General features: G+C 50.7%; 1 protein-coding gene across 1 annotated transcript; it reads left to right on the top strand.

Moving 5' to 3' along the window:
• Positions 1-9,804: 9,804 nt before the first annotated feature.
• On the top strand, positions 9,805-11,598 carry PTF1A (pancreas associated transcription factor 1a). Its single transcript, XM_025464110.3, has 2 exons — positions 9,805-10,629; positions 11,037-11,598. Exons 1-2 carry the CDS (start codon positions 9,843-9,845, stop codon positions 11,237-11,239), a joined length of 990 nt encoding a protein of 329 aa, XP_025319895.3. The 5' UTR covers positions 9,805-9,842; the 3' UTR covers positions 11,240-11,598.
• The last annotated feature ends 1,132 nt before the right edge of the window (positions 11,599-12,730 follow it).

Raw genomic sequence — 12,730 nt, 5'->3', positions numbered from 1 at the left:
ACTTATTGATTAACCAGCTGAGTATCGGGGGAAACAGGACGAGAACTAGCATTCACTGAGTACCTACTGTGCACCGGGTATTTTACACATACCATTGCATGAACTTTCATCAACAATCTTTTTTTAAGTAGATAGCATTATTTCTTCCCATTTCCATAGTCAGTGAAACTAAAGCTCAGCAAGATTAAAGAACTGATCCAAGAACGAACAACTGTAAGGAGTAGAGCAGATATTTAAATTCAAATTCAGTTCTACCCAAGCCAAATGCCCACATTTTTCCATTTCTTACTCTTTCGTATTTCAAACCCTTCCTCTTTCAAACTTGCGAACTCTTCCTCTTGTGTCTTCTCTTTCATTTTGCTTCACTTCCTTTATACTCTGCATCCTTCTTCCCTTTCCTCTCCACCTTCTAATCCTGTCACCTGAAGCCCAGGACATGTATTTGATAATCCTCTGGAGCAGCCTTTCTCAAACTTGACTTCTCATGCTCTTTCTCTTTAGTGTTTTTTTTTTTTTTAATTGAAGTGTGGTTGACACACAATGTTACATTAGTTTCAAGTGTACAACATAGTGAGTTGACAAGTTTTTATGTTATGCTATGCTCACCACATACTTGACTTTTGATGTGTGCATGTACTTCTATGTGTATATACAACATATATGCATATCTGTACTTACATATAAAATCTCCATTCTTTTCATAGAAAAATGAAACAACCACCAATAAGAGTTTTGATGGGTCCTCAGTGTCAGCTTAAATTATTATTAATATGAAATCATTTAAATATTTACAGATATAAAGTTGGCATAAATTCTATTGTGTGTTGTTCTTTTTAAAATTTATTTATTTTAGAGAGACAGAGAGAATATGCATACATGTGAGCACGGGTAGCAGCAGTGGGGAGGCAGAAGAAGAAAAGAATCTCAAGCAGACTTCACATTCAGTATAGAGCCAACCGCCAGGCTTGATTCCATGACCCTGAGATCATGACCTCAGTGGAAAGCAAGAGTCGGCTGCTTAACTGACTGAGCCACTTAGGTGCGCCCCGATGTGTGTTGTTCTCTTAAAAATTTTTTAAATTTGTAAGTCAATACAATTCAAACTACCCTTTAATATGACAGATGATATGACTGTTGTAAGGACATTCGCCATTTACAAAGTTGACATGATGTTGGCTCCTAGCTTTAGTTCACTGTGTGTCATGTGATCATCCCTTTCTCTCATTTTAATTAATTTATCATGGAAACTACCATGATGGCCATTGTTTGTCTAGCCTGTTGTGTGGCTATTTCACCTTTTCTGGGCAAAACACAGTATCTGTGTATGTTCTTTAGCAATTAAAATAGCCTGTTTTTTGGTACCACCACAATCTTAAACACAAATATTAAATCAAAATTCAGACTCCAAGCTCAAAGGCAGGGCCAGCTTATAGGGTGGTCATCCAGATGGAGCACAATATGCTCATACTTTGTTGCCATTGTTTTTTTGTTGTTTTGTTTTTGTTTTTATTTTAAGATTTTCTTCATGAGAGACACACAGAGAGAGGCAGAGACATAGGCAGAGGGAGAAGCAGGCTCCCTGCAGGGAACCCAATGTGGGACTCAATCCCGGGATCACAGAACTTGAGTCAAAGACAGGCACTCAACTACTGAGCCACCCAGGTGCCCCAATTGTCATTGTTTTTTAAGATTATCATCTACACAAGGTCACAAAACTAAAATAAAAGTCATAATTTATGGAGCCTTAATATAAGAAATATGGATCCAAAACTCAAAAGTCCACAGAAAGGAGAGTCCAATGATAGGTTCCCGCCAGGACAAGCACACTCCTTGGTATGGAAACAGTTCCTTGTTATAAAGAGAGAAAAAGCTATAAACACAGTCCACTGATTAGAGAACCACGAGCAGGCTGTGGAGATATTGTATCATATAATAAGCCTGGCTTATTTTTCCTTCTGGTGAGGAAAGACCTCTGGCTTCTCCGCAGAGAATGGAGAGGCGAAAGGGGGAAAACCACTCTTGTACTCCAGGTCTGTCTCAGTGTGAGCCTAGCCAATGTCTCCGAGAGGTTACTGTAGAGGAGAAACAGGAGAGTATGGCCTATGTGAGCTGTGGTCTTCTCTGCACCCTCACAGGCTTCTCTCCATGGGCCACACTGTACAGATGGGCCACTCTTCTAGTCCCCACTGGATAGCCAGGAGCATTGGCAAAAGGCTATAACCAGGCCTAATCCTAACTCTTCCCTAAAAGATGTGAGAACAGCTGCATCTTCTAGTGTCAAGAGTGGATCAAGCTTTGTATTTGTTGATATCTTTGTTGAAATGTGTCCACTATCAATCTAGGAACCTGGGTCAACTTTGGTGAAGCCGGTAAGAATGATTCCCATCCAATTAATAGGACTTCTGCTTCCCACTGGCAATACATACTTGTCCAATCCACCAATGTTTACTGAACCTCTATTACTGCTAAGTGACTAACAGAGCAACTACTACTGTGTGCCTGGCACTATGTATGTGTTTATATTTGACTCACTTAACTCTCATGATAAGCAATGAGGAAGTAGTATTATAATTTTCTTTTGCATATGCAGAAATGGGAGCATTGATGGATTAGGTAACTTGCCCAAACAGCTGATCGGTAGCGGAACCACTGGAATCCAGGCAGTGGGGCTCCAGAGCCCACTCAACTCTGTGCTATCCAGCCTCTGTGGCTGGATGCCTGGGGATTGCAGTGGAAGGTGGGGTGCTGCTTTCCATGTGACAAAAATAGGCTTACATCTCTAGTGGCATCCAACTTGAGAAGGGTCTTGTGGTGGCAAAACCCAAGGTATAGCAAGGTACATGCAGGGTGCTGTTTTCTTAGAACGTGCAAGTGTGAAAATTGTACTCCTAGACTTTTGGGCAGTTTTCCCAAATAATTGATATTTCTTGACCATTAGTAGGCACTTCCCTGCTTGAACTAGACATGGTCTGGCATAAACTTCTTCAAGCAAGGTTGACCCAGCTAAGGAAAAATTTTTACCCTACAGTGGATTTTAAGGAAACAACAATAGCAATACTACTTCAGTACCCCAACATCTTCATAATGACTGAGTGAAAGCTAACGCCTTACTGATATGAGGTAGAAAAAAAGTCCGAAGGAAGTCAAAATCATGGCCTGCCAAGTAAGGAATAAAGTCAGATCACAGAACACAAAAGTATTCTAGGAGATGAAGTATGATCTGAATTCTGAGTTTTAGGAGTCAGTGATGAGCAAGTGAAAATGAAATTATACAGTGGAAAAGTCAGATGCTAAACCATCATGCGACCACTAAAACCTGTCAGTAAAGATATGGGGGAATGATGATGAGTTTCAGTCAAGTGAGAAACACAAGATACAAAACTAGAAAATACATGGAAGGAAATAGACCAAAATCTCCACAGTGGTCACCTCTGGGCTTAGGACTGGACAATGCAGACAGTGTGGTGGTTTTAAAGAATATTTAGTAATTTTAAATTTCCCTTATATTGTTGAATCCCTATAAGTCATTTGATACTGATTTCATGCAGAGGATCATATTTCATCCAGTGCCATCCCATTTCAGACATACCGCATCAGCGCTTAGACAATTACTGAAGGAGCTCACTCAGGATCTGGCCCATGAACAGGGCAGTCTGGGCTTTCTTGTCCCTGCCAGCCCTCATTGGTCCTATCTACTAGATGTTCTTTTTTTTTTTTTTTTTCTACTAGACGTTCTTGCTCATTTTTAAAGATGGCACAAACTGATATCCAGGAGAGCTCTTCCAGGCTTATATGAAGAGATCATCCTCCAAAATTTCTCTTAAAAAAAAAAGTTCATCAGGGACACCTGGGTGGTTCAGTGGTCAAGCATCTACCTTTGACTCAGGCCATGATCCCGGGGTCCTGGGATGGAGTCCTAAGTCGGGCTTCCTGCAGGAAGCCTGCTTCTCCCTCTGCCTATGTCTCTGCCTCTCTCTGTGTGTCTCTCATGAATAAATAAAGTCCTTTTTAAAAAAGCTCATTAATTTAAAAACATTTTTTGCATATATATTCACATATCTCAGAAATCAAAAGTTCAAAACAGTCTGCAATGAAAAATTCTATCCATTAGCCACTCAATGCCTTTCTCAATGCAACTGACTTCATCAGTGTCTTAGGAATCCATCTAGAGATATTGGATGCCTGGCAAATAGATGCACTCACATATATTCACTATCCTCTTTTTTAAATGCAAATGGGAGCATACTAGCCACTCCTGCTCCTTCCATTGGATGGTGTATCTTGGAGTTCACATCACTACACCAAAAGCATTCTCGTTCCATTGTATGGCTGCTGACTATATGAATGTACCAGAATTCACTCAAGGCCCTCCAGATTGACATGACACCAGAAAACCCTGACTGACATGACACCAGAAAACAGCAGATTTTAAGGAAACTTTGAAAAGAAACAAAGCCCAAACTTCCTGTTTCTATTAATTTCTCTCTCTCTCTCTCTCTTTTTTTTTTTTTTTTTTTTTGTCTTTTCACTGCTCACTATGCAGGCCAAGATGCAGAAGTCTGGTAATAATGATTTTTGGTGTTTACATTGCTAAAGGTCAAACGCCTTTTGGAATAACAAGACTGAAGGACAAAGTTCAGAAGCTTTGCTATTCATTGAGTAAACCTTGGCATGACCGAAAACACTTATTTGGATAATTATATCAGCATTTTGGTGTTTCTCCCTTAAAAGATTAATGTTTAGCAATGGGAAACATAAAGTCAAGAAGGAAGAAGGTGGGTGTTCAGCATTTGGATGTTCTCTGTGTGCCTCCTGTCCTCATTGCCAAGTGGGACATGGCCCAGGTGGGGTTTTTCTTAGGCTGAGAAGCCTCAGTGTGGAGAATGTCTGATGGTAAAATCTGGAAAAAGATGCTGACCTTCTCCCTCCTTGTGCCACAGATCTACCTATTTCTACCTGTGGCTCCGTGGTGGCAGCTGTGGCACTCTGGGAGTTACTCAGCCTTTCTGAATCTTACTATTTGCAAATAATAGCAATACTTCCAGTTGGCCTCACAGCGAGATGTGAGGAGCAGCTTAGCCAATCCATGTGAAAATCCGATTGCATCAACTACATTAAGGGTAGAGACAAAGGAGGGGCAGAAAGATGCTATGTAACATATGCGATATAAAGCCAGACAAACCTAGTGTTGAGTCCTTCTCTTACTGGCCATGCAGCCAAGGATTGAAGGCCAAGCCTCACTTATTCACCAGATGAGGTAAGAACACCCTCCAGGCTGCAGAATTATGAGGGTGAATTACACACGTGTCTGAAAGTCCTCTGAAATGTGTCTACCTTTTCTAGCATTCACATTACTTCTTCTGCCTATCAGAGGATAGAACAAATATGAGGTCTTCAAAACAATTCAAGAAGTTCAGGCTAGAGCAAAGGACCGTAGGAGGGAAACAAAAGCAGAGAGAAATCCTCAGGGCATCAGAAAAATGGAACATTAATTACAGATGGAGGAAAGAGTACCCAAGGGGCATGGAGAGGCTGGCAGGGGTAGTTCAAGGAAGGCTTCAAAAGCTGTGTCAAGGAGTTCAGCATCATCTAGGTCTGTCATTTTCAGGATGGAACAAAGTGTCACGAGATCCCACAGTGGGCCTTCTCAGGGGAAAAACCGTCCATAATCAATACAGTGTGACTTTGGGCCACGAGAAAATCCCATGATCCCTTATTAAATTTTGCATACTTTGTCTTATGCCAGGAATTGCACTATTCAGTGATATCTTCTTCAATGTTCAGGAGGTGCTGGGGTATCCGCAGTGCAGTCAAGAGATAGGGAGGCCAGAAAAGTGGTACTTGGTAACCTGGGCCTGGTAACAGAGTCTGGACTGTCTCCATTGCACAACAATATGAATATGCCCTTTATGAGTGGGCAGAGGCAGGGCCGGAACCTGCTCTCAGCAGCCAGTGGAAAGGGCACTGGGCTGAGGTCACCTGCTGTGTGACCTTAGGGAAGTCACTGAATCTCTCTGGGCCTCAGAAACCTTTCACCATTAACCCCATGATTCTAGTTTTCAAATCCTTTCCCAAGAGTATAAGGATAAAGAATGGGCTCCTGAGGGTACTAACATGGAGAAAAGAAAAGTTTCACAGAATAGGGGAGTGGGGAGGAGTAGCAAAGAAATTGGAAACAGATCTAGGAGATCACAAACAACTGCCTGACATCACCTCTGTGTGTATTAGTGAGGAAGGGGACAATCTGGGTTAGGAGGTATTAACGTGGACCCATTTTCAAGTTGGGAGACAGACCATGAGTCACCTCCTCAAGTACCTGCTTGCAAGCACTGAATGAGGAGTATGGGATACTGTGGTTTCTGTGGACTTTGGGTTCCAGCAGGGGGGACGTATGCCAAGCAGGCAGGAACACTTGGAATGTGGGAAGGGCAAGCTGAAGGATGGAGAGCCTGCAGGTCCCATTCTTCATTAGTGCCCTTTGCCTGACACTCAGCCTGGGAAGGAGCCAGGGTCCTCGGCTCTAACCCTCCAGTCATCGGTCCCAAAAGCCAGGGCATGATGGGAAACAAATGAACAAGTGTTCAGGTCCTTGAGACTCCTGGGAGGGAGAACTGAGAGACTGGGGTGAGGGAGCAGACACCAAGGCTTCCTCAATGCCAGAGGCCCTTGCCAGAAGTTCTCGTGGAACTGAGAACCTCAAAGACAGTACAAGGCTCCTGAGCAACCCTCACACAAGTGTGGTAGGAATCAACCGGGTGCAGGACAGCAGGTGCCACTGAGCAACTTTGGAAAGATCTGGAAAAGAATCTCAAGGCCTCACCAGGATTTGGTACTAAGAAGAACCAACTGCCCCTGCCACTGCCTACTCTAGAGGCTGGCTGTTATTTTAAAATGAGGCAGAGGGGCACCTGGGGGGCTTATTGGTTGAGTGTCTGCCTTTGGCTCAGGGCGTGACGGGCCCTGGCCTGCCTTTCCCTCTGCATGTGTCTCTGCCTCTCTCTGTGTGTCTCTCATGAATAAATAAATACAATCTTTAAAAAATAAAATAAAATGAGGCAGAGCTTCCTTTGAAGGATAGGGGCCATCTCTCCTGAGAACAGAGAGTGGGAAGAAAAAGATGCCAGACCTCAGCAGTGGGTGGAGAGGCTTGCAGCTCAGGGGACCAGTTCTGTCCCTGTCTCACGAAGTACCTGGAACCTGTTGATCTTGTCCCTCTCCATGTTTCCCCACTGCCCAGAGGATCCACAAAATGTGGAGGGAGGGGCTGGAATGAGAGTTGGGCCTCTAGCCATTTCCTCAACCAATGGGTTGCTTCCAGAGGCAGAGGGCAGCCATCCACACTGCTGTGACCTCCAGTGACCCAGAGAAAATGTCCTTTATTAGTGGTGAAGTCTTTCTTCTTTTTATTAGAGAAAAGAACAATCATGTCTTACTTACATGCATGCCCACACCAATACTCCAGTATCAGCGTCTGCAAGCCTAGCCCTTCTTCCCAATAGGACTGGTCTCCAGACCGTGGTGAAGGGGGTTATGTCTGGAGCAAGTAAGTACCTCTTTCCCTCCTGCCCCATGCTCATCCACGAAGCCCCAGGAACTGCCCAGAATCTCCATGCTACTAGCTCTGCTCAGCCTCACGGGTTTCCAGGGCACTTATTATCTCACCTGGGTGCCCAGAATAATTTTCTGTACTCTACCACAAACTCACTGAGCATATGTAAGATGATTTTCTGTGCAAGCTCACTTAAAATCACATTGGGTAAAAAGATATACATATACTCACCTACTGTCTCCCCAAGCCCCTAGTGCCCCCCAACATATCCATGACACAAACACTTTCTCAAGATCCACCTAGATCTATCAGAGAAGGCCTCTCAGCCTCTTGAAGAGACAGCCTTTGTAGGCTGTAATCCAATCTTTCCTTCACTGAAGGGCCAGCAATATTTTGGATAAGGCTTTGAGGTCTGATCATTCCTTACTCTTCTTCCAAAGTCCTTAGATTGATCCAAGAGCATGCTCCCACTTAACTTCAGTCTAACCAAGTGAGGGAAGGAGATTGAGGGCCTATATTACGTAAAGAGAATAGGGTGCACACCACCAGCTGGCTAGATCTGGGGTCCTGACGCCCAACCCCAACAGCTTCCTTCTCTCTGAGGTGAGAAAGATAAATCTAGATGCAGGAAACTGCAGCTCAGGGTCTGACACAGGGTACTTGTGTACATTTTCACCACCTTAAGGATAACCATTTCACTAGGAAGGGGCAACCGCTGACACACGAAAGAACTTGCCTTAAAATCGTAAGTCTTTGGGTTAAAGTTACTCGGGGTTTTTGACAGTTCAGGGTGTGGTAATCTCTCATCTTCTAGTCCTATGTAATTTTTGCACACAACTTTTGGGTCTCAGAATTGAATCAAATGCAGTGTGATGTCTAAATCCAAAGAAGCGTGTTGAAATTGCTGTTCTTAAAAGGCCTGGCCTCGGATTTTGAGAGGAGCCTGAAACACCCCACACCCCCTCGAAGCCTCTGGTGAGACAACTGTCTGGAAAAGGAAGCGGCTGACCCACGAAGCCCTTGGCTCTCAGTCCTCTGTTCAGAGAACAGAGAACTTTACTCTCCCGGGGTGCAAGTTGGAGCTTGGCTTTTTACAGGAATTGCCCCGACCTTCAAAGTGTCTCTTAAGCTGAAGAATTCACGCTGCATCGCAGGCTGTGGTAAAGCGTGTCATGGGCAGAGCGCACGCGTTTTGTGTTTGGGTGTGGTTGCTGTTGTTGTTTAAATTTTTATCTTAAGGTCAAGAAAGAAGAAACCTCATTCAGGGACCGTCCCGGTGGCCAGCCGGAAAGGTGAGGGGCTCGGGCTCTGAAAGGGTTCACCCTCCGCCCTTTAACTTTCACGCCCTCCCTCCGGCCCGCTCCAGAGCAGACGGGTCCTTTGGCTTCTTTTGTATCAGGTTTTATTGCTCCGGCCCCCTAGCGTCTCTGGGTTTGCTCTCAGAAGAAAGGTGCCCCCCGGAGCCGCTCTCCGAGGCCGCCCCTCCTGGGTGCCCAGGTCTTCCTCGGGGCGGGGCGGGCGGGGGGGGGCCGCAGGCTCGCGCCCCGGGGCTCCGCGCAGGGTCTGGAACAGCCGGGAGCCGCGCCGCGTCGCCTCGCAGCCCCGCCGGCGCACCCCGCGCACACTTGGCTGGGCCCTCGCGGCGCCGGGCGAGGGGCGGAGAGCCGGCGGGGCTCGGGCGGGAGGCCGGCGCGCGGCCGGGGTGCGGGTGGCGAGGGGACCCCTCCCGGGCGGCCCAGGCTGCCTGCCCGGGCCTCGGCGCCCACTGCCAGGAGGAGCGAGCTCCGCGGGCAACCCACGGGGCCTTCGGTGGCAGCGCCGCGCCCCGCGCCCCGGGGCGGCAGGGCCCGGCTTCGCGCGGCGCGCGGGGACAGCGGACGGACGCCCCCGGGAGCCTCGCCGGCGGGGCGGGCCGCGCGGGCCCCGCCTCCGCTTCGCCCCGGGAGCTCCCACTGGGAGGAGAGCCGCCCCGGCCCCCGCGCCGCCGCCGGGGCCTCGCCGCCCCCTCCCCGCCGGCACCCCGCACTCGGTGATTGGCTGGCGCCGCGGGTCCCTGGCACGCGCCTGTGGATGTAGTTATAAGAATCCTCGCGTGCCGGCCCTCAGCTCCAGCGAGTCGGCGCAGCCCTCCCCGGCGCAGCGCGGGCCGGGCCAGAGCCCAGCGGCCGCCGACACTGCAGGGAGGCCGGGGGCGGGCAGCGCGCGCCGGGCCCGCGAGGGAGGGGCCGCCACGTCCAGCTCCCGGAGGAGCCCCTGGGGCCCTGGGGCCCTGGGGCCCGCGGCGGCGCGGAGCATGGACGCGGTGCTGCTGGAGCACTTCCCCGGGGGCCTGGACGCCTTCCCGTCGCCTTACTTTGACGACGAGGACTTCTTCACCGACCAGTCCTCCCGGGACCCCCTGGAGGACGGCGAGGAGCTGCTGGCCGACGAGCAGGCCGAGGTGGAGTTCCTCAGCCACCAGCTGCACGAGTACTGCTGCCGCGACGGGGCGTGCCTGCTGCTGCCGCCCGCGCCCTCGGCCGCCCCGCACGCGCTCGCCCCGCCGCCCCCGGGGGGCCCCGGCGAGCCGGAGGGCGGCGGCTACGGCCGCGACGCAGGGGCGCCCCCCGGCGGCTTCCCCTACTCGCCCGGCTCGCCGCCCTCGTGCCTGGCCTACCCGTGCGCGGGGGCGGCGGTGCTGTCCCCCGGAGCCCGGCTGCGCGGTCTGAGCGGCGCGGCGGCGGCGGCGGCGGCGGCGGCGGCGCGGCGGCGGCGGCGGGTGCGCTCCGAGGCGGAGCTGCAGCAGCTGCGGCAGGCGGCCAACGTGCGCGAGCGGCGGCGCATGCAGTCCATCAACGACGCCTTCGAGGGACTGCGCTCGCACATCCCCACGCTGCCCTACGAGAAGCGCCTCTCCAAGGTGGACACGCTGCGCCTGGCCATCGGCTACATCAACTTCCTCAGCGAGCTGGTGCAGGCCGACCTGCCGCTGCGCGGGGGCGGCGCGGGCGGCGGCGGGGGGCCGGGCGGCGGCGGGCGCCTGGGCGGGGACAGCCCCGGAGGCCAGGCCCAGAAGGTCATCATCTGCCATCGGGGCACCCGTAAGTGCGTCCGCCGGCCGGCCCGGGGAGACGGGGACGGGCACGAGAAGGGCCCGGAGGGGCTGGGGGAACCGACCCACGGGCCGACCGACGGGCGGAGAGGTGATGGTCCGTGGGCGCCGGCGACCTGCAGCACGAGCTGGCGTCTCGCGGGGCGGGGGCGGCGGGGTGTTCCGCCTCTTGACCGCGGCTGGGAGGGCGTGCGTCCCCGACGGACCTGCAGCTCCAGGGATTCCGGGGAGGGGGCGCTGGGGGGCTAGGGGAGTGGAGGAAGAGGGTTCGTTCTGACGGTAACCCGAGACGCCCGTCCCGCCGCGGCGCCCAGGAGGGGATCCTAAAGGACCGGAGGGCACCGCTGGGAATAGAGTTGGACGTTCACGGTCTGTTTTCTCTTCTCACCTCCTCAGGGTCCCCCTCCCCCAGCGACCCGGATTACGGCCTCCCTCCCCTTGCAGGACATTCCCTCTCATGGACTGATGAAAAGCAACTCAAAGAACAAAATATTATCCGAACAGCCAAAGTGTGGACCCCAGAGGACCCCAGAAAACTCAACAGCAAATCTTCCTTCAACAACATAGAAAACGAACCGCCCTTTGAGTTTGTGTCCTGAGAAGTCCCAGACTCGCCTGAGGATCTGATTATGTCTCTGTGCATATTGTACATGTAAATATCTATAATGTAATTTAAGAATCACATTTTTTTTCTAATGGCAATCAACTGTTTGTTATTTATCTATTTATTATCCTGTCGAGTTAATGAAATAGACGATCTCTTTTTAAGTATATAATTTATATAATTTATCCTGATTTTCTAAAAAATATGCAATAGCCTATGATCTCCCCCAGCACCTTTGGCAGACCTCTGCGTTGTTGGAAGAACTCTGGCCGGAAAACGTCATGCTAATTTATTGCCAGATATGGCTTATTTCTAAGCGACGTTAATAAATGCGATTTACACCTTTTTCTAAAAGTTATTTGTTTCATATATGATGAGGGTAACTATGTTTTTAGAAGAATTAACTTAGTCTGTAAAAGATAACTGAACCAGACATGCAAAATGTAGCTATCTAGTAATAAACCTCGTTTTAGTTCGATTTTGCTGAAAGTGGGTGGGTGGGCTGGACCGTTAGGCCCCAAGTCTCCAAGAGGACCCTCCATCTGCATTTGCTGCCCTACATGGTAAATTTGGCCTGTATTTTTATCCTATCTTCCAAACACCCTAAGAGGGAAATAGATCATGGTGTATTTATTATTCCCATTTTTCAGAGGGGAAAGCCAGGGCCGGGAGAGGAATATGTGACTTACTCAAGGTCACCACCCCTACCCTGTCGAACCATAGGGCTTGAGGTGAATTGGGTCCAGGGAGAACAGGGGGCTACTTTCCGGGCTGGCCAAGGGAGGGGGTCACCGGTGCTTCCAAGGGCTGCCCTTGAGCTTGCCCTGTGACCCATCCCTTCTGTAGTAACAGCATTAGGTATGTGGACCCCGGAGGACTCCTCTCAAAGGAGACGGGGTAGACGACTGTGCTAAGGCCGGGAGACCCCTCGGATGCCTCCCATCAAAATCCAGAGTCCTTTCAATAAGGCGAGGAGCCCGCTCCTCCGCCACTCGTGCAGCTGAATTATTTTTAAAACCGACTCCGTTTGGTCTCCAGCAGGATCTCGTCTTCCTTGGCAAGCAGCCTGGGGAGAAGGCGAGCCTCCCGAGGAGGGAGCCCCCTAGCGAAGGGGAGAGGCGCCGGGGCGCGGCCGGGGGCGCTCACTGGGAAAGCCCCGGAGACCCGGCTTCCGCGGGTCTCCTGCGAGACTGCCCGGGGCCTCGGGGCTCCCGGGGCGCCCTCCGCTGTGGGCCCGGGGCCCCGCGCGCGCGGCGGGCGCGCACCTTCCCGCGGAGTCACGGCCCCGCGCCTGCAGGCCCGGCCGCCCCGCCGCGCTCGGACAGCCAAGGTACGGCGGCGGATCTCCCCGGTCCCCACGGCCCTGCCGCAGGACAGTATGTCGGCAGCATGCTAATTGCTTTAACCTAGTTTCAGACCCACCGAGGGGTTCCTCGCGCACCGCGGGTGCCATGGACCTCGTCCAAGTGCAATTAAAGCGAGGCCG

The sequence above is a fragment of the Canis lupus genome, chromosome 2 (assembly GCF_003254725.2).
Source record: "Canis lupus dingo isolate Sandy chromosome 2, ASM325472v2, whole genome shotgun sequence".
Taxonomy (NCBI): domain Eukaryota; kingdom Metazoa; phylum Chordata; class Mammalia; order Carnivora; family Canidae; genus Canis; species Canis lupus.
Note: the sequence above shows the minus strand (reverse complement) of the source record. Positions and strands in the feature narration are given on the sequence as shown.